At 56.1% G+C, this 27,640-nt stretch overlaps 2 protein-coding genes across 4 annotated transcripts in view; both read right to left on the bottom strand.

Annotated features, from left to right (window-relative positions):
- Window positions 1-835: 835 nt before the first annotated feature.
- On the bottom strand, window positions 836-6,255 carry VEGFB (vascular endothelial growth factor B). 3 transcript variants are annotated; one of them, XM_073351754.2, is made up of 8 exons: window positions 5,603-6,255; window positions 4,390-4,432; window positions 3,844-4,040; window positions 3,294-3,367; window positions 2,863-2,895; window positions 2,545-2,715; window positions 2,150-2,275; window positions 836-1,507 (listed from the first exon to the last, which is right to left on the bottom strand). In XM_073351754.2, exons 1-8 carry the CDS (start codon window positions 5,672-5,674, stop codon window positions 1,486-1,488), a joined length of 738 nt encoding a protein of 245 aa, XP_073207855.1. In that variant the 5' UTR covers window positions 5,675-6,255; the 3' UTR covers window positions 836-1,485. The 3 variants fall into 3 exon arrangements, with proteins under 3 accessions (XP_073207855.1, XP_073207856.1, XP_073207857.1); XM_073351755.2 differs by having other exon boundaries at window positions 2,635-2,715; window positions 5,603-6,236; XM_073351756.2 differs by lacking the exon at window positions 2,545-2,715 and having other exon boundaries at window positions 5,603-6,237.
- Window positions 6,256-8,800: 2,545 nt separating this feature from the next.
- DNAJC4 (DnaJ heat shock protein family (Hsp40) member C4) overlaps window positions 8,801-27,640 on the bottom strand; it is a 78,840-nt gene continuing 60,000 nt past the window's right edge. Inside the window, exons 8-9 of the mRNA XM_073351766.1 lie at window positions 10,902-10,988; window positions 8,801-9,009 (exon numbers count right to left, since the gene is read on the bottom strand). Coding sequence (XP_073207867.1) covers window positions 8,907-9,009; window positions 10,902-10,988 — 190 coding nt within the window. The 3' untranslated portion in view covers window positions 8,801-8,906. The remainder of the gene's footprint in view (window positions 9,010-10,901; window positions 10,989-27,640) is intronic.

The raw sequence follows: 27,640 nt of genomic DNA on the forward strand, positions 1-27,640 counted from the left end.
CAGAGCCAGGAAGGAAATCCCCCACATATTCCCTCCATCCAGTTCTCTGATGGGTCTCAATGCTGACCTACAGCCTCCTGCTATCCCAGCCCTGGGCTCACCACGGCTCTGCCCCTGCCCCTCAGCCCCTTGCTAGCCCAGCTCTGGGCTCCCCACCCCCACAGCTCTGCCCAGGCCCCTCAATCCTGACCCACAGCCCCTTGTTGCCCAGCCCACCTGTTTTTCCAGTATCCCCACACAGAACATCAACTGCATCTCATGCTTTTCCAGCACCTTGTGTTTCCAAAGGATTCCATAATATGGCACTTGTACAGACAGGAATCCCCTGCCCAGTACAAAGATGAAGCCACCTCTGGGGTGGGGTGCAGGGGCTGTGTATAGAGGGATCCCTCACCTCGTGCTGAGATGCAGCCACCTCTAGACTGGGGCGCCGCGGCGAGGCTCTTTATATAGGGATCCCTTGCCTGGCGCTGAGATGCAGCCGCCTCTAGGATGGAGCAGTAATTTTTCCACACACACGAAGCATGAAGGAGCCCTCAGCCCTGGGGTGAAGAGCTCGTGGGTGTAAAGGCTGCCACACTTTTGTGGAGCATAAACAAAGGCACCAGCTCAAAGGTGAAAGGCCAATAATCCCCAAGGATTCCCTCTCCACCCCTGCTCCCCTACACAACAGAGGACCCCCTCCAGCGAGGCACTCCCCAGCCGGTGCAGTATATAGGGCACCCCACAGAACAGCAGCCCCGTCCAATCCGGCAAGTCCTGAGAGTGGGGCATGCTCCCTCAACCTCCTATAGGTGTTTGTGGGGGTCGTGCGCTCACAGCTCTGTGGGCCGGCGTGTCTTATCCATTTAATAGCTTTGGAGCCGGATACCAATGTGCGGGCAGTTACAGCAGCAGGACGTGCCCTGGGAGGGTCCTCGAGCTGGTGCCCAGCCTCCCTTGGCTCTGGCAGGGAAACGGGGTTTGATCTGGGGGGATGGAGAGGAAGGTGAGGGCAAGCATTAAATTAAAGGGTCTTGGGGATGAGCAGGGCAGTGAGGGGTGTGTGTGGAACTTTAAATAACGATGAGGGGATGAAAGTCTGGCCAGCAGAGCTGGGGTGGCCTTGGTGGGCATTGAAGGAATCTGGGGGCCCGAATCCTGGAGGGATCACAGGATCTGGTCCCCAATCCTGGAGGGGCCCTGAAATCCATCTGCCCTAGTCCTGGAGGGGCCCAGGATCCGGCTGCCCCAGTCCAGGAGAGGCCGTGCAAGATGCAGCCCCTCCTGACAGGTCCTGTCCAGGCAGTGGATAACGGGGTCTGACCCCCGACATGGTCTCAGGAGTCCTCTCATCAGGTCCATTCCTGGGCAGCCTTGCTTGTCTTCCTTGTGCTCCTCTCCAGCAGGGGGCGCTCAGGGCCAGAGTCTTGTCCTGGTTCCAATGCAGAGCTGGGCTTGGGGGGGGGAGAGGCTGGTCCCAGGTCACCCCCCTCCCCCGTCAGATCATCTGCGCAGCTTCTCACACCTCAGGGGAGAACAGAGTGGCTCAGGGCACTTGGAGGGGCCACGCAGGTTCAGGGACACCAACCCCAGGACCCCCAACTCCCCCAGCCAGAAGCACCTCCCTTGTCTCAAAGCCTGATGGGGGAGGAGTTGGGGGCTCTATCCTGCAGCACTAATTGGGGAGGGTCTGTTTGGCCTGTGAGGGGAGTTCAGGGGGTATCTCCAGCCCACAGGGGAGATGGGGTCTGTCTGTATGAGGGGGGGTCATGGCTGCCTCTGGCCCATGGGGAGATGTAGGTGGGAATCTGTCTGGTCCGTGAAGGAGTTTGGGTAGGTCTCTGGTCCAGGGGGAGGTTGGGGGATCTGTCTGGTCCATGAGGGAGTTTGGGGTGTCTCTGTTTGAGGCAGAGGTTGGGGGATCTGCCTGGTCCGTGAAGGAGTTCGGGTAGATCTCTGGCCCACTGGGAGGTCAGTGGGTCTGTCTGGTCCATGAGGGAGTTTGGGGTGTCTCTGTTTGAGGCAGAGGTTGGGGGATCTGCCTGGTCCGTGAAGGAGTTCGGGTAGGTCTCTGGCCCACTGGGAGGTCAGTGGGTCTGTCTGGTCCATGAGGGAGTTTGGGGTGTCTCTGGCCTGGAGGGAGGTGGGGGGAGCCAGGGGGTCTCACCTGCATGAGTGCTCATTGAGCTCCAAGCCCCGGGCCTGGCAGTGCTGGGACCTGCGCCGGCAGCGGCACTGGCATGTCTGGGGATCCTGGCGCCTCCGTTTGTCTGGGCAGGGTGGGCAGAAGGGCCTGGGGGGGGAGGAAAGAGTGTATAGGGAACCCCTATAGAACAGCACCCCCTCTCACCCCAATTCAAGAGGGTCTCCACATAGGGGAGGGGGGAGCCCCTTTGCCCCAACCCTCATGGTTCTGGAGGGGGCTTTGATGCTGCTGGGCTGGGTAGTCCACTCCTCCTTTGATCCCCCATGAGGTACAGGAGTGGGGGGCATGCGGCTCCCCCAGTTAGAAGTGAACCCCCATAAGGTGTGGGGAGCATTGACCTGATCCCCCCTGCTCACCCCAGTTCAATGCCCCCAGTGCAAGCAGAGTTAGTAAGGAAGTGGAGGACATGCAGGGACTGGAGGGTGCGTGAGGGTCCCTGGACATACAGGTAGGGGGAGTCTCGTTCAGGGGGTCTCTTCCTTTTGTGTTTGCGTCCAATGCTGTTTTTCCCCTTGGGCTGCTCAGGCCTGTGGAGAGAATCAGACTGAGCTCCCCTCTCAGCCAGCAGGGGGCGCTGTAGGAAATGGGGTGGGAGTGCTGGCTGTGGGAGAAGCTCCGGTCTGCTCCTGCCCTGGCCTTTCCCAGCAGCAGGGTGAGGCGCTAGGGGTCCTTACCTTTCTGGATTTACTTTTCTATTTGTCTTTGGTCTGCAAAAGAAAAAAGGGGACGCCAGGTTAATAGGGAAATGAGGTCTGCTGAGAACTGCCCCCGCCCCCGAATGGGGATCAACCCATGGGGGGCAGTGCGATGCCCTAGGAGGAGGGAGGGGTGCCCCCTGAAATGGGGGGGTGGCACAGTGCCAAGGGGGAAAGACCACAGCAGTCACCCTAGGAACCGGAGAGCTCACGGCCCCTCCATGTGCCTCTGTGGGGCCACCTGCCTGAGGTGTGGGGGGGTCACTGGCTGCAGTGGGGTGTTCAAGCTTTGGCTAAGCTTGGGACCAGTGGGGTCACAACTTGGGGAAGACTGAGTCTTGTGGGTGCAGAGATGCTTTGGGACCCCCCTCAAGGCCCCCCATACTCTCAACAATGAACACCCCCCTCACCTGCACTCGCAGGCACTGTGCTCCTCGAAGGCCAGCTGGCCCAGGTGGCTGTGCAGGTAACGGGTTTTCATCACCTGGGGGGCAAAGAAAGGGTGAGTGGAGGGGGGCACCAAGTGCCAAGGGATTGGGGATCAGCACACCTTATGTAGGGTGATGCCAAGGCCCAACTCCCCAGCATACACCTCCCCTCAGCTCCCCCCTGCCCTCTGGCATTCCCCTACTCCTGATACCTGCTCTTCCCAGCCCCTGGCATTCCCCTATCCCCGATACCTGCTCTTTCCATCCCCTGGCATTCCCCACCCTCAGTGCCTGGCTACCCCCTGCCCTCTGGCATTCCCCTCCTCCTGGTGTCTGGCTCCTAGGCCACCCCATGGCATTCACCTACCCCTGACGCCCAGCTCCCTCCCACCCCAGCTTTCTCCTCCCCCCAGTGCCTGGCCACTCCTGGCATTCCCCTCCCCCAGCTGTCTGCCCACTCCTGGCATTCCCCTATTGCCAGTGCCTGGGTCTTCACCCACCTTCCTCTCTCCCCTGCCCTCCCTCCCATTACCTCCATCACCACCACATGCATGCGGGTAGGCACGCACTGCAGCCCCTCATCGGCGCAGCACCCGGCGCAGCGACGCAGGGGCACGCAGGAGGGTGCCAGCAGGTGCTCCACCTCGGCCGGGTGCTCCTCGCTCACGGGCACCAGCATCTCCTTCGGCTGGCAGAAGCTGCGGTTATAAACCTCCATCCACTGCATCACTGCAGGGGTCAGAGGGGGCCAGTGCCAGGACTCAGCATGCCCTGACAATGGCAACTGACATGGCCAAGGCATTCCCCCCCGCCCCCCGCAGTGTGCCCATTGACATCCTGCACACACAGACACAGCAGGCTCTTGCCAGGTACCGGAATGCAGCCACCTCTGGGGTGGGGTGTGAGGGCTGATTATATAGGGATCCTTCACCCAGTACTGAGATGCAGCCACCTCTGGGGTGAGGTGCTGTACCCCCAACAACCCCCAAATGTGCCCCCTCAGCACTGCTATCCTCGAACACGTCTCCCTGCCTTGTGGCAGCAGCCCCCCAATCCGCATCTAACCCCAGTCTCTTACCTTCCCCCAGCGGGTGGGTCCCCTTCGTCTGGGGCTGTGGTGCCTGGAAAGGAGGAGATGTAGGCAATCAGGCTCAGAGTCCTAGGAAATGTGGGGAGGGGGGAAGGCTGGCTCCCCAGGCTCGCTTGAGCCCCATTCCCCCTTCATCTAGCTCTGGGGGAGCTCCCACCCCACTCCCCCCTTCTCCCTACGCCATTACACACCAGCCTCAGAGACCCCCTTCCCCTCTTATAACTGTCGCCCCCCCATACCCAGAGAAGCTCCACTAACCTGCAGGCAGTCAGACTAGGTACACCCCCAAGAGACCCTACAATAACAAATCAGCAGCTGGGGGAGAAGTTGGGAGGGACAGTTCCCCCTGGTGTGTGTGGGATTAGGGGCAGTGGAACAATCTTTGGCTGGATGAGCCTGAGGAACTGTCCCGTCCTGGGCAGGGCAGAAAGCGGACCCACCCCCACAGCTCACTCACAAGGAGTCATTGGCCGAGCAGGAATAGAACCCAGGCGTCCTGGCTTTTAGCCCCGCACCCCCAATCCACTAGATCCCGCTGCCCTCCCAGAGCTGGGAATAGAACCCAGGAGTCCTGGCGCCCAGCCCCTCCCCCCGTGCTCAGGGGCGGGGAGGGGCACGGTGGGGCAGGGGTGAGTGGAATCTTGGCAGCTCCAGAGGTCAGGGCAGCAGGAGCCAGGCAGAGGGGGTGGATCCCTGCAGGAACCGGAGGGGCTGGGCCGCTAGGGAGACCCTGGAGAGGGGGAATCCCAGGCGGGCGAGGGGCGCTTGTCTGTCCTGGTTCGCCCTGTCTTGGGCGCTACCCCGGACACTGCAGCTCAGCCCCGGCGCTACAAGTCCCCAGCCTGCGCGCTGGCTCCCGCCCGGGGCCCCCAGCAAGGCCAGACGGTGCGCTCCCCCCACCCCTCTCCCAGTAGGAGGCGCTAACCCAGCGAGACCCCCTGTGCCTCCCCCTGCCGGGATACGGCATCCCCACAGTGCGTCCTCCACTGATACGGGAGAAAGGGCCAGGTCCCTTCCCCAGTGCCCGGCTCCCTGAGCCCCCCGTGCCCGGCTCCCCCAGTTTCCCGCTCTCCCAGGCCCCAGTGCTCGACTCACCCAGTGCCCGGCTCCCCCCAGTGCCCTCCTGCCCCGAGCCCCCAGGTACCCCGCTCCCCCCAGCCCTCCCCGCCCCCCAGTGCCCCGCTCCCCCCAACCCCCCTACCTTAGCTGCGCAGCCGATCAGCTGCAGGGCTGTAGCCAGCAGGAGGTGCAGGGTCTCCCGCGGGGCTCTCATGGTGCCAAGCCGGAGTGTGGCGGTCCCCTAGCGCTGGTGCCCAGGGCGCCTGGCCGGCAGCTGCCCCCTACCTCCGGCAGCGCCCGCAGTCCGGGGCACTCGCATGGTAGCTCCGAGCGCTGGGCTGGCGGGATGCGGGGCACGGACCCCTCGGCCCTGGGAGTCCCCCGAAGGCAGCGCAGGAGCCCCGCTCCGCAGTCCGTGGGGAGGTAAATCCAAGGACCGGGCCCCGCCCGCGCGGATCAGGCCGGGCACTGACCGGCCCCAGGGGGCCCCGCTGCCGGGGGCGGCTACAGGTGCATCGGAGCCCGCGGGGCCAGCGCGCCTGCAGGAGCGAGCGGCTCCGAGTGAGCCAGGCGGCCGCGGTCGGCCAGGGAGAGGGAGCGGGGCTGGCTCCAGGGAGTGACTGATAGCCCGGCCCAGCCCGGCCCCGAGGGAGGCGGCAGGCAGCGGGAGGAGGGAGCGCGGGGGGATCGGGGGGCAGCAGGGCGGAGCAGGAGAGGGGTGATGGGCAGCGAGAAGGGAAAGGGAGGCAGGAGGGAGCTGGCAGGGGGAATGGATGGTACTTGGCCTCCCACCGGGGGTGGAGGATGCTGGGAACAGCCCTTGTGGTGATAGTGGGGAAAGGGTGGAGGGGTAGATGGGTGTGTGGGGAGGGATGGGTGGAGGGGTATGGGGATGGAAGAGGAAAGGAAGGGTGGGTGGGTGAGAATGGATGAGTAGGGATGGATGGAGAGGTGGGGATGGTTGGAAGAATAGAGGGGTGGGGGAGGACAGATGAGGGGATGGTTGGAAGGATGCAGGGGTGGGTGAGGAGGGAGGGGTGAGGATGGGTGGGTGGGGATGGTTGGAAGGATGGAGGGGTGAGGGAGGGGGAGGGATAGCTCAGTGGTTTGAGCATTGGCCTGCTAAACCCAGGGTTGTGAGTTCAATCCTTGAGGGGGCCATTTAGGGATCTGGGGCAAAAATTGGGGACTGGTCCTGCTTTGAGCAAGGGGGTTAGACTAGATGATCTCCTGAGGTCCCTTCTAACCCTGATATTCTATGATTCTATGATGGATGGGTGATTGGAGGGGTGGATGAGGACGGATGACTGGGGATGGTTCGAAGGATGGAGGGGTAGCTGGGGAAGGATTGAGCAGTTGCTGAGCTGTGGCCCACGTGCCCATGCCCAGCACTGTGCAGGGGCAGCTCAGGGTGCTGGGCTGGCGGAGGCTGCTGAGCCCAGCTGGGGAAGTGCCCCCTGCAGGGGTGCAGGAGCAGCTGAGCTGCTGGCCATGGGGAGCTTGCAGGGGGAGTCACCCATCTAGATTGGACCCATTCCATCTCTGGCCAGTGGAGCAGGAGTTGAGCTGGGTAGCCAGCTGCCCCCTACGCCAGCCATTAGGAGAAGCCAGCACATGCTGCTGGGACCTGCTGTAGCATGAGGTGCACTGGCGGGGAAATTCAGGAATCTGACCTGGGGTCCCGGGGCAGGGGAGACTAATAGGGCAGAGTGAGGGGGCAGGGATGGGTTAGATGGGTTTCCACGACCCACCCCTACAGGGTGGAATTGCTGGGATGGGAGATGGGAGAGGGGTCATGGAAAATGCCATCAATGCCTCTTCCTCCTCGGGCTCTGGTCCCCAGCACCACCAGAGCTAAACTCCTCAGCTACACAACTGCAGGGGAAGCAGATTTGATGCCAACTCCATCCTGGGCAGGGGGGCAGAGCAGAGTGCCTGGGGTGGGCTGCAGCATGCTGATGGGGAGGATACACAGCTCACAGTGTTGCCTGGCATGAGATGGGCTTGGGAGCACTTCCTTACTGGGCACTTATTGTACCCAGAAGGGTTAATTCCCTGCTAATTCCTAGATCCTGGCTGGGCACTGCTGTGGGGAAGTTCACAGCCCCAAGGGGCTCTCCCTCCCAGCAGGGAGCTCCATGCAGCAGCCTACCTCCCAGCAGGCACAGTGCGGGCTGTGGCGGGTAAAGCTGTGATGCGGGCGGGGGATTAGCGGAGAGTGCTGGACGGAAACTATGTGTGAAATGCCAGAATTACTCCTTCACGCACAGGCCACAAAGCCGCACTCCCCATCTGGCACCTGCCCAGCATGGTGTGTGTGTGTGTTTCCCGAATCCTCCCCCCACTCGTCCCTTTGCATGCACCCCACACAAGGACCTGGGGTGCGTATCATGCTCAGATAGTCACAAAGGGGCATCGGAAGTAGCAGAGAGAAAAAGGGGAATGGATGAGATAGGGATGTGTGGGGATTCATGGATGGACAGATACAGAGAGGTGTCTATGGGGAGCTGTGTATGGTTGTGGATGGAGAGATAGAGGGAGGAGTGTGGTGGCGATCGATGGATATAAGAACACAAAAAGGGATGTAGAAGGGAATTCAGGGGTGTGCAGGAGCCCTTGGGGCTCTATCTGCTGCCCCGGCACTGGGGCTTTTGGATGCCCTGTGGGTTTAGCTGTTTCCTGGGGAGCGTGGAGCAGAGTCTGGAATCATGGCTAATTATCATTGGGGTGGTTCACCTGCCCCCCCCCCAGGTTCTGGTGTCTCCACCCCTCCCAAATCCACCAGCACAGCTCTCACCTGGCACTCCCAGTGCCCCACTCAGATGGGGGGATTCAGCCGAGAGCCCTGGCTGTGTAGAGGCTTGGCCAAGCAACTGCCTCTGCGGGGTGGGGGGGGAGGTGCTCCCCTCAACTCTCTGATCCCTGTCCTGGCTACACTGGCTCCTCTGGTCCCTGCTCCTGCTGGTGGCGGCTGGATATGTGCCAGGCAGTCTCTCTCTCCCAGTGTCTGCCCCTGGCCCCAGCTCATAGGGATGGAGACTAGTGCCTGGCATGGCATTGCGGTGAGGAAGCTCTCAGTACCAGAGTGCCCTCCCGGACACTGCTGCAGAGAAGTTTGCGCGCTGGGATCCCGGCTGGTTCAGAGGGGTTGCTGCACTCCTACTTCCACAGGGAGGGGCAGTGGGGACAGGAGAGGTCCCCGGGGCTCATCCCTGCTCCAAGAGCCCGTGTGGTGACACTGGGTAGTGCAGGCTGGGAGCTGGAGAGCTCAGACGAATCCCATGCCCCCCTCTCCGAAGCGGTGGTGGGAGCCCTCCAGGAAGACTAACGGCACCAAGGCCATGGGCAGTGATTTATTGAAGGGAGGGGACAAGTGTGTGTGTGAGGTGTTCCCCATACAGCATCCGTGACACACAGTCCCCCCCATATATTGTCCAGAGCACTTGTCACTTCTGGGCGCTGTCCCCGCTGTGCCGGATGCGGTAGCGCTCTGTGAACTCGGCGTGTTTCTGGCGCAGGAGCTCCTGCTGCTTCTGGAAGCCATTGGCCCTGTGGGAGGAGAGGCGCAGGGGCCGGGTCACACTTGGGACAGTGGGGAGGGGGGCAGCGATGCTCAGCATCATGCACTAACCTATGTGAATGCACATGCTCTAAGATGCACGTGTGCATACATGCACACGTTAACGCAAGCGCAGGTACACATTCAAGCATGGGTATGCGTATGCACTAGGATGCTAACACGCTAGTTCCTGGGGGCACACAGGGTAACATGCTAAGACAACCTACTGCATGGGAGCATGGAACACATGCTAGTGCATGAAGCGCACACTAACTTGCAAACACGTGCCAGAACATGGGGGTACATGCTATTGTACAGCTGCAGACATAGATTCATAGATACTAAGGACAGAAGGGACCATTATGATCATCTAGTCCGACCTCCTGCACAACGCATGCCACAGAATCTCACCCACCCACTCCTGCGAAAAACCTCTCACCTATGTCTGAGCTACTGAAGTCCTCAAATCGTGGTTTAAAGACTTCAAGGAGCAGAGAATCCTCCAGCAAGTGACCCGTGCCCCATACTGCAGAGGAAGGCGAAAAACCCCCAGGGCCTCTTCCAATCTGCCCTGGAGGAAAATTCCTTCCTGATCCCAGATATGGTGATCAGCTAAACCCTGAGCATATGGGCAAGATTCACCAGCCAGATACCCAGGAAAGAATTCTCTGTAGTAACTCAGATCCCACCCCATCTAATATCCCATCACAGGCCATTGGGCCTATTTACCATGAACATTTAAAGATCAATTAATCACCAAAATCATGTTATCCCATCATACTATCTCCTCCATAAACTTATCAAGTTTAGCCTTAAAGCCAGATAGGTCTTTTGTCCCCACTGCTTCCCTTGGAAGACTATTCCAAAACTTCACTCCTCTGATGGTTAGAAACCTTCAAGTCTAAACTTCCCAGTGACCAGTTTATATCCATTTGTTCTTGTGTCCACATTGGTACTGAGCTTAAGTAATTCCTCTCTGGTATTTATCCCTCTGATATATTTAGAGAGAGCAATCATATCTCCCCTCAACCTTCTTTTGGTTAGGCTAAACAAGCCAAGCTCCTTGAGTCTCCTTTCATAGGACAGGTTTTCCATTCCTTGGAACAGGTTTGTGTCTGTGTTCACATGCCCAGTACCACATGCACTAGTGCACATGCCCATTCTCTAACACATTCGTTCAAATGTCCCAGGGCACAGGCACACTCCAACCCATGCTGGTGAACACACACAATGTGTCATCTGCCCATGTTCTGGCACACACGGACGCTAACACACTAGTGCACCTGGTGTTGGACACTAACACACATTCATCCACACCTTCCACTGCGCTTGTGAGCGTGCACCCACCCATTCAAGCTGATGGCCCCTGGCTAGTGACTCATCGCTCCCCTTGCGATGGCTGGGGCGCATGTGGGGTGGGGGAAAGGGGAATGCACAGAGGGCACTGAGGGCCAGCAGGCAGTGAATGGAGGGAGAGATTCCACCAATGGAGGTTGGTGGAAGCTGGCAAGGAGTAAACTGGGTGGGAGGGATCCCCGGAGGGTGGGGGGCAACATGGGTGAACAGAGGGGAGGGATTCCCAGAAGGCAGGGGACACCCACGAGGTGAAGGAGGGGGATGGGATTTCCCAGAGGGTGAGGGGAAGCATGGGCTAAATGAGGGGGCAGACTCCCCTGACAATGGGGGGGGAACATGGGGTGAAGAGGGGAGAGGCCCCAGAGAGCAGGGGGCCCCAGCATGGGGTGAACATAGGGAAGGGTCCCCAGGGGTTCTGGCAGCAGCACTTTATCCCAGCCCAACCAACAAACCTTCTGGGAGAGGAATCCTTGTCCCCAGGTATGGAGAGGGAAACTGAGGCAGGGGCTTGGGGAGCTGTACAAACCTGGCCCGCTCCTTGGATTCATTGTAGATGCTGGTTATGAGCTTGTCTTTCTTGTCCATGAAGCTGGTGTGCACCTCCTCCAGCTTCCTGCCGAGAACACAAGGCAGGGTTACACACCTTTCCCTGCACCCTCCTGTGTCGAGGGGTGGAGAGATGGATGGGGGCGGGTGGGGATGGAGAGTTCAAAAGATGAATGCAACCGCATGACTGGGGACGGATGGCTAGATCTGTGTGTGGTCTGTGTCTATATGGATTGAGTGTGTGTGTCTGTCTCTGTGTTGTGTGTTCATGGTGGATGTGTTGTGGGAGTCTCTGCATCCGATGAAGGGAGCTGTAGCTAATGAAAGCTTATGCTAAAATAAATTTGTTAGTCTCTAAGGTGCCACAAGTCCTCCTTTTCTTTTTGCGGATACAGACTAACACGGCTGCTACTCTGAAACCTGTATGATGTGTGTGTATCTCCAAGGAGTGGGGTGTATGGTGCGACTATTCAGTGCAGTGTGTGTGCGCTGCTGTGCAGCGTGTGTGTGTGTCCTCGCAGTGTGTATGTGTATCCATGTGTCTGTGGAGCATGAGTGTGCATGTGTGGTGCAGAATGTGTGTGTGCCAGGTGTGTGTCTGTGCAGTGTGTGTGCATGTGTGGGATGTGTCTCTGTGCCGCACGTATGTGTGTGTGCAGTGTATGTCTGAACAGGGTGTGTGTGCGTGTGGTGTGTATGTCTCTGTGTGGTGTGTGTGTGTGTGGTGTGCTCCCGCCTTCCCTCTGCTCCGGGCCGTGCTCTACCAGGCTGAAGCCTGAGTGCATGAGACCAGGCCCGAAGTGGCAGCTGGGGCTGGCTGCCCAGTGCCGGCTGACAGGGTGCCCCAGGGCACTGTCCCCTTTGCTGGGCCCAGCCAGCTGGAGGTGCGGACTGCTGGTTCTGGTTTTGAGGATGAAGGGAAAGCAGTGGATGTATTGTTTCTTGACTTTAGCAAAGCTTTTGACACAGTCTCCCACAGTATTCTTGTCAGCAAGTTAAAGAAGTACGGGCTGGATGAATGCACTATTAGGTGGGTAGAAAGTTGGCTAGATTGTCGGCTCAACGGGTAGCGATCAATGGCTCCATGTCTAGTTGGCAGCCGGTGTCAAGTGGAGTGCCCCAGGGGTCGGTCCTGGGGCCGGTTTTGTTCAATATCTTCATAAATGATCTGGAGGATGGTGTGGATTGCACTCTCAGCAAATTTGCGGATGATACTAAACTAGGAGGAGAGGTAGATACGCTGGAGGGCAGGGATAGGATACAGAGGGACCTAGACAAATTGGAGGATTGGGCCAAAAGAAATCTGATGAGATTCAATAAGGATAAGTGCAGGGTCCTGCACTTAGGACGGAAGAACCCAATGCACCGCTACAGACTAGGGGCAGAATGGCTAGGCAGCAGTTCTGCGGAAAAGGACCTAGGGGTGACAGTGGACGAGAAGCTGGATATGAGTCAGCAGTGTGCCCTTGTTGCCAAGAAGGCCAACGGCGTTTTGGGATGTATAAGTAGGGGCATAGCGAGCAGATCGAGGGACGTGATCTTCCCCTCTATTCGACATTGGTGAGGCCTCATCTGGAGTACTGTGTCCAGTTTTGGGCCCCGCACTACAAGAAGGATGTGGATAAATTGGAGAGAGTCCAACGAAGGGCAACAAAAATGATTAGGGGTCTAGAACACATGACTTATGAGGAGAGGCTGAGGGAACTGGGATTGTTTAGTCTGCAGAAGAGAAGAATGAGGGGGGATTTGATAGCTGCTTTCAACTACCTGAGAGGTGGTTCCAGAGAGGATGGTTCTAGACTATTCTCAGTGGTAGAAGAGGACAGGACAAGGAGTAATGGTCTCAAGTTGCAGTGGGGGAGGTTTAGATTGGATATTAGGAAAAACTTTTTCACTAAGAGGGTGGTGAAACACTGGAATGCGTTACCTAGGGAGGTGGTAGAATCTCCTGCCTTAGAAGTTTTTAAGGTCAGGCTTGACAAAGCCCTGGCTGGGATGATTTAATTGGGGATTGGTCCTGCTTTGAGCAGGGGGTTGGACTAGATGACCTCCTGAGGTCCCTTCCAACCCCGATATTCTATGATTCTATGATTCTATGCACTGGGCGCTGGGCAAGGGGTGTGAGTGGGTGAAAAGCCAGGGATGGACTGACTCAGCGATTCTGGGGCCAGCGACAGCCCCGACCTTCCCCTAGAAGCTGCCATCTCCTTATGTAACAGGGTCTGCAGTAGAGTTACCATATTTGAACATTCAAAAAAGAGGACACTCCACATTGGGGTGCTGTCAGCCCCGCCCACAGTCTACCGCTGCTCCTCCCATGCTCCGCCCCCACTCTACCCCAGGTCCCGCCCCCTCCCCACCCAGCCCCACCCCCTCACCCCTCCTCACCTACCGCTGGCTTGCTGTGTCCCTCCTCAGTCCCCCACCCACCGCTCGCCTCCTCCCACTGCCACTCATCTCCTCACTCCCCTGCCAGAAACCCCCATGCCCGCCCTGAGAACCCCTGCCTGCCGCTGGCTCACTGCTTACCTCCTCACCCCCGCCCGCCTACCTGCCGCTGGCTCCCTCGCCGCTCGCCTCTTCAACCCCTGCTGCCCGCTGCTGGCCTCTTCACCCCCCTGCCTGCCTCTGGCTTGCCACCCGCCCCCTCACCCGCCTGCCCGCCAGCCACTGGCTCCCTTGCCGCTCGACTATTCACTCCCCCCCGCCCGCTCGCCTACTCAGCCCTCCTGCCACAGGTCCCTCGGCTCCTAGGATCAGGGGCAGCCGAGGGGTCTCCACGTGCTGTGTCTGCCACAAGCGTGAGCTCCGTGCTCCCATTGGCTGGGAATAGCGCCAATGGGAGCTGCCGGAGCCGTGGAGTGGGGCTTGCAGGTGCCGGCAGCACGCAGAAAGCCCTCTGCCCCCCCACGACCGAGCCTGACCCTACCCTAGGAGCCAGAGGGACCTGCCGGGGGGTGAGGTGGGGAGTCCCGGCGGTACTTACCTGGGGCAGCTCCCGGGAAGCATCCGGCAAATCCCTCTGGCTCCTAGGGTTGGGTTGGGTCGGGGGGGCGGGGCTTGCAGGCACCGGCGGCGGGCACAGAGCCCTCCTCCCCGCCCTGCCCCGCCCCTACCCTAGGAGCCAGAGGGACCTGTCGGTTGCTTCCTGGGAGCCGCCCCAGTTAAGCACTGCCAGGACTCCCCACCTCGCCCCCCGCCAAAGTCCCTCTGGCTCTAAGGGTCAGGTCGGGTTGAGGGGGCAGAGGGCTTTCTGCATGCTGCCGGCGCCTGCAAGCCCCGCTCCGTGGCTCCGGCAGCTCCCATCTAGGGTTACCATACGTCCCTACTTTCCCAGATGTTTTTAGATATTTAAAAATTCCTCCCGGATGGTGATTTAAGAACTAAAAAGCTGGACATGTCTGGGAAAATACGGACATATGGTAACCCTAGTCTGCAGCACGAGCACCAGGGTGCCCAGTGTGAGGGATGGGCAGGACACCCACCCCCAGCCAGGCCTCTGCTCCCCCTGCACCGCACTGCTTGCAAGAGCTGCTTTGCCAGAGGTGACAGGGGGGATTTACCTCCCCAGCTGGGGTGTGGAAGGCACTGAACCCAGGAGTCCTGGCTCCCAGCCCACCTCAGCACCAGGAGGGAAGTAGGAGTGGGTTAGAGCGGGGCAGGAGGCTGGGGGAACTGGAAGATGCTTTAGATAGACACAAGTCACTAGGTGTAGTGCTGGGGTAACTGGGTGTGATTCTCTGGCCTGCGAGACGTAGGCACCAAACTGGATGATCTCATGGTCGCTTCTGACCTTACCACTGCTGATGACAAATCTAGCAGGGTAAAGAGGAGCTGAGGAGCTGCCTCCCCCGGATGCTCACACTCCCCTGTCTGGCTGTCATGTACTAATGGGCTATTCTGCATACAGACTGGAGACCATTTTAACTTGACTGGTACTGGCACCATTGCAGGGAAATCACTGTGACCCCAGTGCAGGCCCTTCCTCTGAACAAAGAGACTCTAGCAGCATCCTGCCCTGGGAAGGTGTGGGGGGGCTCCCCTGATCTGTCCCCTGCCTGGGGGAGGGCATCCCCCAATCTATGTCCTGCGTTGGAGGAGGCATCCCCTGATCCACATCTTGCGCTGGAGGGGGTGTCCCCCGATCTACATCCTGCATTGGAGTGGGTGACCTCCAAACCACGTCCTGCGCTGGAGGGGGTGTCCTCTGATCTATGTCCTGTGCTGGAGGGGGCGTCCTCCAATCTACCTCTTGTGCTGGAGGAGGCATCCCGCGATCCACATCCTTCGCTGCAGGGGCCATCCCCGATCCACGTCCTGCGCCAGATGATGCATCCGATGATCCACATCCTATGCTGGAGGGGGTGTCCCCCGATCCATGTCCTCTGCTGCAGGGGGCGTCCCCCGATTCACATCCTGCACTGGAGGGGACGTCCCCCGATCAACGTCCTGTGCTGGAGGGGGTATCCCCCGATCCACGTCCTGCGCTGGAGGGGACATTCCCAATATAACTATTTCTGTTTCTTTACTGATCCAAGACTTGCCCTGGAGAGCAGCTCTCAGGTTGTGAGCAATTTGAGGCAGGGACCGTCCATCTGTATATGCACAATGGAACTCTGGCCTCTTTGCTACTCCAGTACCAATAACAACTTCACAAGAGTAAACCAGAGAGGGGAGCCAGTCCCAGGGGCAGCAACACTGAACTGGGACCAGCTGGAAAGGCAAAAAGAAACCCCAATCCACACGAATGATCACCTCAGCCCCACAGCTTTGTGTCTGCTCGGTACTGTTAGAGAGAGCCACAGAGTTTAAGGCCACAAGGGACAATCAAATCATCTGGCCTGACATCTTGTATAGAGTGTCCAGCCTGTCACCCAGTTACCCCAGGATTATGCCCAGTTACTTGTGACTGATTATGGCATCTTCCAGAAAAGCACCAGGCTGGATTTGAAGCCACTGAGATGGAGAATCTACCCTCCCACTTCTCTTGGGAGTTTGTTCCAATGGTTAATCACCCTCACTGTGAAAACTTGGTGCCTTGTTTCTCATTAGAATGTCTCTGGCTTTACCTTCCAGCCACTGGTTCTTGCTCTGTCTCTCTCCACTAGGCTCAAGAGCCCTTTAATTCTTGGTGTTTTCTCCCTGTGAAGCTGCTTACACACACTGATCAAATCACCTCTTGATCTTCTTTTGGAGAAGCTAAACGGATTGAGCTTCCCAGATCTCTCGCGGTCAGGCATTTTCTCCAGCCCTCGGATCATTTCTCTGGCTCTTTTCTGCACCTCCTCCAGTTTTTCAACGTCCTTTTTAAAATGTGCACTCCACGATTGGATGCACCATTCCACTATGGGTCTCACCAATGCCATCTATGGGGGTAAAATCACCTCCCTGCTCCTACTCGCTACTCCCCTGTTTATCCAGCCAAGGATTGCATTGGCCCTTCTGGCAACAGCATCACACCAGGAGCTCATGTTCAACTGGTTGTCCACTGAGACAAAGCAGTTACTTACCTGTGTTGTTACTGTTGTTCTTGAAGATGTGACGTGGACGTGTATTCCACATAGGTGTGTGCACGCCCAGTACACTGGAGCCGGAGAATTTTGCCTAGCAGTACCTGAGGGGGGCACTCGTACCTCATGTCTGCAGCCCACCTCTGGCTATATAAGGCAATGCCGCCCCGATCCCCCTCATTTCCTTCACGCTGAATGTCAGGAGCATAGAGTTCGAGGCAGAAGGGATGGAGGTGGGCTGTGGAATACACGTCTGTGTCACATCTCGAAGGACACTCACAACACAAGTAAGTAACCATGTTTTCTTCTTCGAGTAGATGCAACCATGTATTCCAAGAAGGTGACTCTCAAGTAGGATTTGCATGAGGTGGGGGTTGGAATCTATTTTAAACAAGGATTGCAGAACTGCCTTCCCAAAGCTTACATCTACTCTGGATGCTGCGGTAGCGGCATAATGTTTCATAGGCGAATGTCCAGATGACCAAGTGGCAGTCCTGCAGATGACCAATACTGAAACATCACTTAAAAATGTCATCACCACAGCCTGTGCTCTTGTACAATGAGCTCACAGCCTTGTGGAGGCATAGTCAGCCAGCCGTATGCTGTCCTGATACAGGAAGTTATCTCCTAGAGATCGTCTGCGAAGCGATTGCTTGTCCCTTCCTTCCGTCTGCATACAACACAAACAGGTGAAGCGAAGCACGAAAAGGTTTAGCCCTGTGCAGGTAGAATGCTAGACATCGCCTGACATCCATGTGAAGACGCTGCTCCACCAGGGTTGAATGTGGCATAAGAAAGAACACAAGTAAATACACCACCTGCTTGAAATGAAACTGAGAAACCTCTTTAGATAAAAATGTAGGGTGCGGCTGCGAGGTCACTTTGTCTTTGGAGGAGTGTGTGTAAGGAGACTCTGACATCAAAGCCTGTGACTCTCACCCTCTCCTCACAGATGTTATTGCCACCAAGAATGCAGTTTTTTGACACAAAAGAGAAAAAGAAGATGATGCCAGAGGCTTGAATGGATGTCCCATCAGAGCCACTAAGACCATATTAAGGTACCACAAAGGAACTGGTTCTCTCAATGGTGAGTAGAGACAAAGGATCCTTTCAAGAATCTTGTTACCATGGTATTAGAAAATACCAACCTCCCATGGACGGGTGGATGAAACGCTGAAGTCACAGCCAGATGCACCCTCAATGAGTTAAGTAGGAGACCTGACAACTGAAGATGTAACAAATACTCCAAGATGTCCTGGATACCAGCCACCTTTGGTTGAACTCTGCAGGCCAATGATCATATTAAAAAACACGTCCGTTTGGCTAAATCAGTCATACAGAGAGAGCTTCCTTCTATTGAGTAGAAACAGCCTCCAAACCTCGTTCTTCCTCCTCATTTAACCACAGAGCAGCCATGCAATGAGATGGAGAGATCTGAGTGTAGGATGGAAAATCTGACTGTGATGCTGAGTCAAGCAGTTGGGATGGAAAGGAAGGGATATGGAAGGCCAACTTGATAATGCAAGAAGGTTGGAGAATGAAGTTTGCCTCAGCCAGGCCAGAGCAATGAGGATAAGCGTGGCACAGTCCAATTTCAGTTTGATGATGACCTGTGGGATGATCAGAATCAGAGGGAAAGCATACAGGAATGGCAAATACCAATTCAGGCACAAAGTGTGGGCCAGGGAGCCCAAGCTGAGACACCCTCGAGATCAAAACAGCTGGCATTCTTCTTGTCTCTCGTGGGGAACAAGTCGATTGCTGGGATGCCACACGCTACAAAGACAGACCACAGGACACTGAGCCTCAGGGACCATTTGTGTCACAGGGGAAAATTCCTGCTGAGGTGATTTGTGAGTTGATTCTGGACCCTGGGTAAATGACTGGCCACCGGAATAATGCTCCTCCCAGTGCAAAACTGCCAGAGCCTGATCCTGAACCAGGCCTTTTGAGTGTGCTCCCCAGTGTCTGTTCTCATAGTACATCATCGTGATATTGTCGGCGAGTGTGTGAACCACTGCGTCCTTAATGTAATTTTGGAAAGTGTGGTGGCCTGAAGCTCCAAGATGTTGATATGTGGTGAAGCTTCCTGTTTCAACCACAGGCCCTGAACTTTCAGCGACCCCAGATGTGCTCCCCAGTCTACCAGGAGATGTCAGTGACAACCATCCTGGTTGCTAGGGCCCGAGTGAAAGGAACACCCTGGCATATGTTGTCCTGAACTATTCACCACCATAAGGAATCCAAGATCAGCGGAGGAAATCAGATCAGTTTGTCCAAGGGATGATGGGTCAGATGAAAGACTGACTTCAGCCACATTTGGAGAGGGTGAAGACACAATCTGGCAAAATGGACCACCTGCATTATTCCTAGGGGAATTCTGCGCCACCGCGCACATGCAGAATTCATGTCCCTTGCAGATTTCCCATCGTTTTCTGCAGGGAAGCCGCAAGAGCAGTCATGTTCTCCTCCCCAGCAGTGTGGGCACATCATTTTGGGTGCCTGGAGCAGCCAATGGAGAGGTAAATCACTGTGGGGAGGACCCGGCTGGGGACGACCTCACTGGTGGTTCCTACCCTGCACCGGGCTCAGCTGCTAGTTCCAGCTGGGTTGGGGGAGGACAGAGCTTCCTCTTCTTCTGCAATGAGTGGCTAGGTCCAGGTCAGACTTACCCCCAGAAACCTCCCTGGCTATAGGAAGCTCTGCACTCTCCCTCATCACTCCTCAGCTGCAGGGAGAGGGGTCACTGTACGGGGAGCTGCTCCCCTGTCTGCCCAACTCCTGTGCATCCGGACCGCCCCATACCCAGACCTCCCCGCCGAGCCTCACCCTCCCCTGGCATGGGAGGGACACAAGTCGACTGGCTGGGACGAGAACCAGAAGGTCTTTGCCTCCAGGATCTATGACCCTTTCTGGGATACCCCTGTTGCCTTGGGGGAAAGAAGGACTTCCCAATGAAGCACTGTGAGAGGTACTGCTGCTGCTGACTGCCAGAATGGTGCCTCTGGATTGCTGGAGTATACAACCCTAAAGAGCGCAGTGTGGCTTTTGAATCTTTAAAAGAATGCAAAGTCTCGTCAGTCCAGTCTGAGAATAGTACCCGACCATCAAAGGGCAGGTCCTCAATACTCTGTTGCACATCAGGAGCAATGCCTGAGCTTTGCAGCCATGACACCCTCATAGAATCATAGAATAGAAAGGTTGGAAGGGACCTCAGGAGGTCATCTAGTCCAACCCCCTGCTCAAAGCAGGACCAATCCCCAACTAAATCATCCCAGCCAGGGCTTTGTCAAGCCTGACCTTAAAAACCTCTAAGAAAGGAGATTCCACCACCTCCCTAGGTAACGCATTCCAGTGCTTCACCACCCTCTTAGTGAAAAAGTTTTTCCTAATATCCAACCTAAACCTCCCACACTGCAACTTGAGACCATTACTCTTCCTTCTGTCATCAGCTACCACTGAGAACAGTCTAGATCCATCCTGTTTGGAACCCCCTTTCAGGTAGTTGAAAGCAGCTATCAAATCCTCCCTCATTCTTCTCTTCTGCAGACTAAACAATCCCAGTTCCCTCAGCCTCTCCTCATAAGTCATGTGTTCCAGACCCCTAATCATTTTTGTTGCCCTCCGCTGGACTCCTTCCAATTTTTCCACATCCTCTTGTAGTGTGGGGCCCAAAACTGGACACAGTACTCCAGGTGAGGCCTCACCAATGTCGAATAGAGGGGAACGATCATGTCCCTCGATCTGCTGGCAATGCCCCTACATATACATCCCAAAATGCCATTGGCCTTCTTGGCAACAAGGGCACACTGTTGACCCATATCCAGCTTCTTGTCCACTGTAACCCCTAGGTCCTTTTCTGATGAACAGCTGCCGAGCCATTCGGTCCCTAGTCTGTAGCAGTGTATGGGATTCTTCCGTCCTAAGTGCAGGACTCTGCACTTGTCCTTGTTGAACCTTATCAGATTTCTTTTGGCCCAATCTCCTAATTTGTCTAGGGCCCTCTGTATCCTATCCCTACCCTCAGCGTATCTACCCTCCTCCCAGTTTAGTGTCATCTGCAAACTTGCTGAGGGTGCAATCCACACCATCCTCCAGATCATTTATGAAGATATTGAACAAAACCGGCCCGAGGACCGACCCTTGGGGTACTCCACTTGATACCGGCTGCCAACTAGACATGGTCACAGCTGAGGCCATAATTCTGGCCGATGAATCTGCCGCGTCCAACACTGAATGAAAAGATGTCTTGGCCACAGAACAGCCTTCAGCCACAAAAACTATAAACTCTTCTCTAGAGGCTGCTGGCAACTTGTCTGCAAATTTAGATATGGCCGTTGGATTAACAAAGTCATATTTGGATAGCAATACCTGTTGGTTTGTGATACGCATTTGCAGGGAAGAGGAGGTATAAATCTTTCTCCCCATCAAATCTATCTTCTTTGACTTCATTTCCTTGAGAGCAGATTTATACCTACCCTGCCAAGCCTTGTCATTCGCTGCAGTCACAATAAGAGAATTAGAGACTGCGTAAGAATAGTAACCCTCAAAACTTTGCTGAGGGACAAAATAGTGCTTCTCTGAACGCTCTGTTGTGGACAGCACTGAAGCCAGAATGTTACAGAGGGCCTTTGCAGGCTCCAGGAGAGTGTCATTAATAGGGAGGGTTACTCTCCTCAGAGCAGATGGTCGGAGAATGTCAAGCAACTTCTGTGTATTCTCTTGTAAAAATTCTGCCTGGATGCCTAAGGAAGCAACCATATGCCACAAAAGATCCTGGTATGCCTTGAAATCCTCGGGCACCAAAGGAGAAGAGGAACCTGGTACCATCAAATCATCAGGAGAAGACAAGCTGTCAAGTGCACCAGGAACAAATCCTGTTCCTGAACCGCTGGGCCCAGATGAGACAAGTCTGGAGGCCCCTAGGGAGGAGGCTCAACCATTGTTTGAGCTTGTGGTGGGTCACCAACATTAGCCACTAAGCGGACCGGTGATCTTGCTCTGGAGCAGGATGGAGAATGTGATCTCTGGGACCAGGAGGCCACAGTGTGTCCAGATAAAGCCCTGGTGGCCAGTTAGCACTGGGCCAGGAGTCCCTGTCCCGACTATGCAGAGAGTGTTGATCTTGGTACCGATATTGCTACGAGAACAGTCTCTGGCACCAATCAGGCAATGAAGACTGGGAGGAGGACACCAACACAGATCCCGAAGAGTCCCTGGTGGCTGTGACAGCAGTGGAGCCAGTCCCGATGGGCACACGGACTTGTCTGTAGCCCAACTGGGAAGCGGTTCCTATGCCGATGAGGAACGAGGAATCAGCATAGCCTATACCAAATATGTGGCACCCACCCCCAGTGCTGGGGAAGGCATTGGTACTGCGGTCAGCGGAGGAACTGAAGTAGAAGGCAGGATCTGCCGACAAAACAATGTCGGTGCTGAGGGGTGCACTAATGCTCCTTGGGGCCAGGCCTGGCACTGACCTCAACTCCATAGTCTGCAGAGCAGAAGGACCAGGCTGCTGTGTCTACGGACACTGTCTCTCTACAACGTGACCAGACGGCGTCAACAATGAGGTGGAGGCCATGGCCCTGGCAAAGTGCTGGTTGAGTGGAGAGTCTGGAACAGATAGGGAGAGTGAATCTGCTGCTGCCTGGTATGCCACCGGCATATGGTCTGTGACAGGGTTAATGTTATCAGTACCAGACTTAGCAGATGCTCCACTCCCGGAACCGGCATCAATGTTATTGACTCTTGGTGGTCTCAGCACGATACCGGAGAGTGATCTGATAGATCTCCTACATGCTGGCAGTGGTACAGAGTCAATCTGTACTTTTTTTAGAGAAGGAGGAAGAGTCTCCACAAACCCTGGGATGGTCCCAATTAGTTTTATGGGACTTCTTCCTCAGCGCCCCTGAAGAGGGCTAACAGCTCCTCCTTGGGGGAAACACCAGCACTGGAACGTGGAGCGACCTTGTTCACTGAGTCCAAAGGTCACCGCCATCAGATGCGGGCCTCAGTACTGAAACAGGCCTCAGGGCCTGCTTGAGAAGGTGCTGCTTCAGAGGTAAGTCTCTAGCCATCGGAGTTCTTTTGATAATCAGCTTACAAACAGAGCATCTCTCTTGAGCGTGTGTCTCTTGCCTCATCACAAGCCCCTTGTGTGGGGATCGCTGTTAGGATTCGTCCCCTCCCCCCACGATGGTCAGGGCTTGAACCCTGGTGAGGGCATTCCACAGGACAATAAGTATCTAACTAACTCTAACGTAAGTAATACGATCTAGCTAACTATCTAACAACTATATACACAGAGAAAAAACACTCAGACAAATGTGATAATCACACAGAGCTCCGATGCCAGCCACGGGCACTGAGAAAGAACTGAGGAGGGTCAGGGCAGAACCACCTTATATAGCCAGACTCAGGGCTACGACCACAAGGTGTGAGCACTGCCCCTACAGGTACTGCTAGGCAAAATTCTCCAGCTCTGGTGCGCTGGGTGCGAATACATGGCTGCATCTACTTGAGGAAGAACCGAACTTCCATCCATTGGTTCTTACCAGGCCTAAGTCTGCTGAGCTGAAGAACTGGGGTTTCTGCCTGTGAAGGTACTTATACAGACCTAGGTGCCTCTTTGTCTTCATGTGGAGATGCTAATGGATGGAGCTCAGGACAGTGCGCCCCCGCTGTGACACAGGTGTGTTACTGACAATGCAAAGACAGTGCCACATAGAATCGTGTTTAAAGGGTTCCTCACCCAGTCACAGGGACATTTCAGAGAGTTTAAAGCCCAAAGGGGGGTCTGAGTCAGAACTCCTGAGTTCTATTCCTGGCTCTGGGACATCTCGGTGCCTCCGTTTTCCCTCCCACCCTTTGGCTGTTTAGACTGTGAGTTGTCTGGATCAGGGATTGTCTTTCATGGTGTATCTGTGCAGTACCCAGCATAGCAGGGCCCTGATCTCTCTTTAGCACCTGGCACAATAAGGGCCCGATCTCAGCTGGGGCCTTTGAGTGCTAGCATGCTTTTCATACCCTCTGTTAATATGATCTGCACTACGATAGTGCTTAGAGGCCTCGACCAAGATCAGGGTTCCATTGTGCCAGGTGCTGTTCAGACACAGGCACAGTCCCTGCCCTGAGGAGCTCACTATCTAAATAGACAAAGGAAGGATCATTATCCCCATTCTACAGATGGGGAAGCTGAGGCCCGGAGGGGGGACGTGACTTGCCCAAGGTCACCCAGGAGACAGTGGCAGAGCCAGGAACAGAACCCTGGTGTCCTGAGCCACAGCCCTGCTCCTTAACTGCAGGACTGTGCCTCTCCCATTTGACAGAGCAGGATTTTGCTAGGCCCATTCCAGTGAGCCATTTGAAGGCTTGTCACAACCCCGGACACAACTCCTGCCAATTCCCTTGCTGTGCCTCCCCTGCTCCTAGTCACTTGGCATGCACGGCATGTCTCCGAGCCCTCCACAGAGGCTGGGGGAGTTGTACCAAGCCTGCATGTCACATCACTGATTGCTGTGCGAGTTCCCGGAGCAGGGACAGGCTGACGAGTCTCTCTTGCCTCTTGTGCCATTTCCCTAACACATGGCACCAGATCTTGTTTGCCAGGAGCCTGGGATCACAGGGAAATGGGGGTGGGGGAAATGTTCCAGCTCCTGATCAGGCAGGCCGCAGCCCCTTCCCCTGTGCCCTGGCTCCCCCGCAAACACACGGTGCTTTGTCCATCGGTGCTGAGCGTGCACTCAGCACAGTCCCTTCACCCAGGGGAGTCCGGGCTCCAGAGAGCTGGGACAGGGCTAAAGCAAACCTGACAAAGCTTCTGCAGGGATCAGTCCTGCCTTAGTCTCTTGGGGAGTGTGAAGCAGGGAGGAAGGTCTGAAGAGGGGGATTCTCCGTTTCCTGGTCTCTCAGGGTCTGATCCTGTAGCTCGGCTCCCTTTCATGGTATCTTAATAACAGTCTGTGTTGTAGGAGCATATGTCAAAACAGACAGGCGGGTACTTGACATAGAGCGACACAGAACTATGGTGGCAGAGCACACACAGGCCAAGCAAACCTCTGCCTTCCACCCACCGGCAGAGCATTAACCCAATGGCACAGGTAGGCTCCAGCTGGGTCTCCCGCAGCTGGGCTCCAGAGACCGATTCCAGTAGGCACACACACACACTTGGTAAAACACGGACTGCAGTGCAGAGCTACTGATGGGTTAGCAGAACCAACAGGCACAGACGAGCAGTGATGTGCTTGAGGCCAGAGAGACTGCTGGGACAGAACCCAGGAGTCCTGATGCCCAGCCCCCCTGCTCTGACCCTCTGACCCTCCCCCCTTTCCTGAATGCTCCATGCAGGGAGTCAATTACCTCCATCCCCCCACCCCCTGGAGGATTCAGCTGGGAAGCTGGAGTGGCCGATGTTACAAGTGTGTAACTGAGTGCAGGAGCAGACCCAATGGTGGCCCTGCTGGGGTTCATGTCACGGGCCATGTACCTAAGTCTCCCTCCCTGACAGAACCATGTCTGTCTCCTTGCCTGAGGGGTCTTGCTTGGCTGCTGCCTACTATCTAACAGTGCTTGGCTGTGCCAGTTCCCAGCCTGGGCACTGCTGCTGCCAGCCCTACTAGCTTTGATTCTGCCTGCACACCCTCCCCAGCTCTGATCCCTGTTGCCAAGGGGAGGATTAACACCCTAATCAGGCCTAATTCAATGAAACACACTTGCTTAGGTCTGAAAGACCTTGACACATAGCGGGCCACCACAGGGATTCACGCACCCCTACCTATGCCCAATTTGGGCATCATGGGCTGCAGGAAAGAATGCAGAGCTGGGAGTCAGGACACCTGGCTCTGGAAGGGGAGTGGGGTCCAGTGGGTCACAGCAGGCAGGACTGGGTGTCAAGACTCCTGGGTTCCATTCCTGGCTCTGGGAGGGGAGTGAGGACTCGGATAGTGGAGTGGAGAGTATGATTATAAAATTTGTGGATGACCCAAAACTGGGAGGGGGATTAGAATTCAAAACAACATTGACAAATTGGAGAATTGATCTGAAATCAACAGAATGAAATTCAATGAAGACAAGTGCAAAACACTGCACAGACGAAGGAAAAATGAAATGCCCAGCTACAAAATGAAGAAGAACTGGATGGTGGTCATACTGCAGCAAAGTATCTGGGGGTGACAGTGGATTACAAACAGAATATAAATCAACAGTGTGATGCTGTTGCCAAAAAAAGAGAATATCATTCTGGGGTGTATTAACAGCAGTGTTGTATGTAAGATACGGGGGTGGGGAGAGTGGTAACTGTCTTGCTCTATTTGGCACTGAGGAGGCCTGAGCTGGAGAACTGTGTCCGGTTCTGGGCACCACACTTTAGGAAAGATGTGGGCAAACTGGAGAGAGTCCAGAGCAGAGCAATGAAAATGCTAAGAGGTTTAGAAATCCTGACTTAGGAGGAAAGGTTAAAAACACTGGGCTTGTTTAGTCATGAGAAAAGACTGAGGGGACCTGCTAACAGTCCTCCAATATGTTAAGGGCTGCTCCAAAGAGGACAGGGATCAATTGTTCTCCATGGCCCATGAAGGCAGGACAAGCTGTAATGGGCTTGATCTGCAGCAAGGGAGATTTAGGATAGGCAGTAGGAAGAGCTTTCTAACTCTAAGGGTAGTTAAGCTAGAACAAGCTTCCAAGAGAGGTTGCAGAATCCCCATCTTTGGAAGTTTTTAGGAACTGGTTGGATAAACACCTGTCAGGGATGGTCAAGGTTTACTTGGTCCTGCCTCAGTCTAGGGGGCTTGACTTGATGACCTCTTGAGCTTCCTTCCTGTCTACATCTCTATGATGCCTAGTGGTTAGAGCAGAATGGGCTTGGAGTCATGATGCAGGGATTCTGTTCCTAGCTCTGGAAGAGGAGTGGTGTCTAGCGCTTAGAGCAGGAGTGGGCAAACTACGGCCTGTGGGCTGCATCCGGGCCGCAAGCCGTTTTAAGCTGGCCCATGAGCTGCACAACGCGGCTCGGCCCTGCTCCAGCTGGGGCGCTGGGTCGGGGGCTGGACCACGCGGCTCAGCCCTGCTCCGGGGTACAGGGTCGGGAGCCGCACCACACGGCTCCCAGAAGCTGCGGCATGGCCTCGCTCTGGCTCCTACATCCTCCAATGGGAGCTGCATGGGCAGTGCCTGCAGATGGGGCAGTATGCAGAGCTGCCTGGCTGCGCCTCAGGGTAGGAGCCAGATAAGGGACATGCCACTGCTTCCGGGAGCCGCTTGAGGTAAGCGCTGCTCAGAGCCTCCACTCCTGAGCCTCTCCCCACACCCCAACCCCCTGCCCCAGCCCTGATCCCCCTCCCGCTCTCCAAACCCCTCGATCCCAGCCCGGAGCACCCTCCTGCACCCCAAACCTCTCATCCCCACCTTCATCCCAGAACCCACACCCCCAGCCAGAACCTGCACCCCTTCCCGCACTCCTGCCCCAGCCCTGATCGCCCTCCCACTCTCCAAACCCCTTAGTCCTAGCTTAGAGTACCCTTCTACACCCCAAACTCCTCATCCCCAGAGCCCACACCCCCTCCCACACCCCAACCCCAATTTTGTGAGAATTCATGGCCTGCCATACAATGTCTATTCCTGATGTGGCCCTCGGGCCAAAAAGTTTGCCCACCTCTGGCTTAGAGCACAGGTGGGGCTGGAAGTCAGGATGCCAGGGAGTCTGTGCCATGCACAGGATGCCAGGGAGTCTGTGGGTGGAGTGCACATGACTGTATGTCTGTGGCTTTCTCTGTGTACGTATGGCTATCTGCGTATGTGCTCCCATTCACTGCGACTCACATCCTTTCGAGTCCGGTGAGTGCGTGGTAGGCCTGAGCAAAGCCCACACCAGGCTCTGATTCCCCCACACTGCCTGCCGTGAATCCTGGGATCAGGCCCCGCATAGACTGAATCCCCTTTGCCCACACCCAGGAAGGGCTGTGGGGAGGGGTGGGAAACTGGTGCTGGAGCTGCTGTCCTCATTGCATTCAACCCATGAACTGGGCACCATCCCGCCAGCACTAAATTCACACCCAACAGCAAGGGGCTGCCTTGAGTAAGGGTGCCCATCGTGGTGGCTGTGAATAACAGTGATCTAGACCCCCCAAGACTGGCATCCCCCAGGGCTGTGAGCTAGATGCCCAAAGACTGGCATCCCCTCTAATACTATGTTCTAGACCCTCCCAGGGTG

Source organism: Lepidochelys kempii, chromosome 7, assembly GCF_965140285.1.
Source record: "Lepidochelys kempii isolate rLepKem1 chromosome 7, rLepKem1.hap1, whole genome shotgun sequence".
NCBI lineage: Eukaryota > Metazoa > Chordata > Testudines > Cheloniidae > Lepidochelys > Lepidochelys kempii.

Bases quoted from the DNA above. Each gene is read 5' to 3' on its own strand.
- VEGFB (XM_073351754.2), bottom strand. From the start codon at position 5,674: ATGAGAGCCCCGCGGGAGACCCTGCACCTCCTGCTGGCTACAGCCCTG. The intron at 4,433-5,602 runs GTAGGGGGGTTG...CCTCCTTTCCAG, and splicing joins TGATCGGCTGCGCAGCTAAG to GCACCACAGCCCCAGACGAA. The intron at 3,368-3,843 runs GTAATGGGAGGG...TTTGCCCCCCAG, and splicing joins TGCATGTGGTGGTGATGGAG to GTGATGAAAACCCGTTACCT.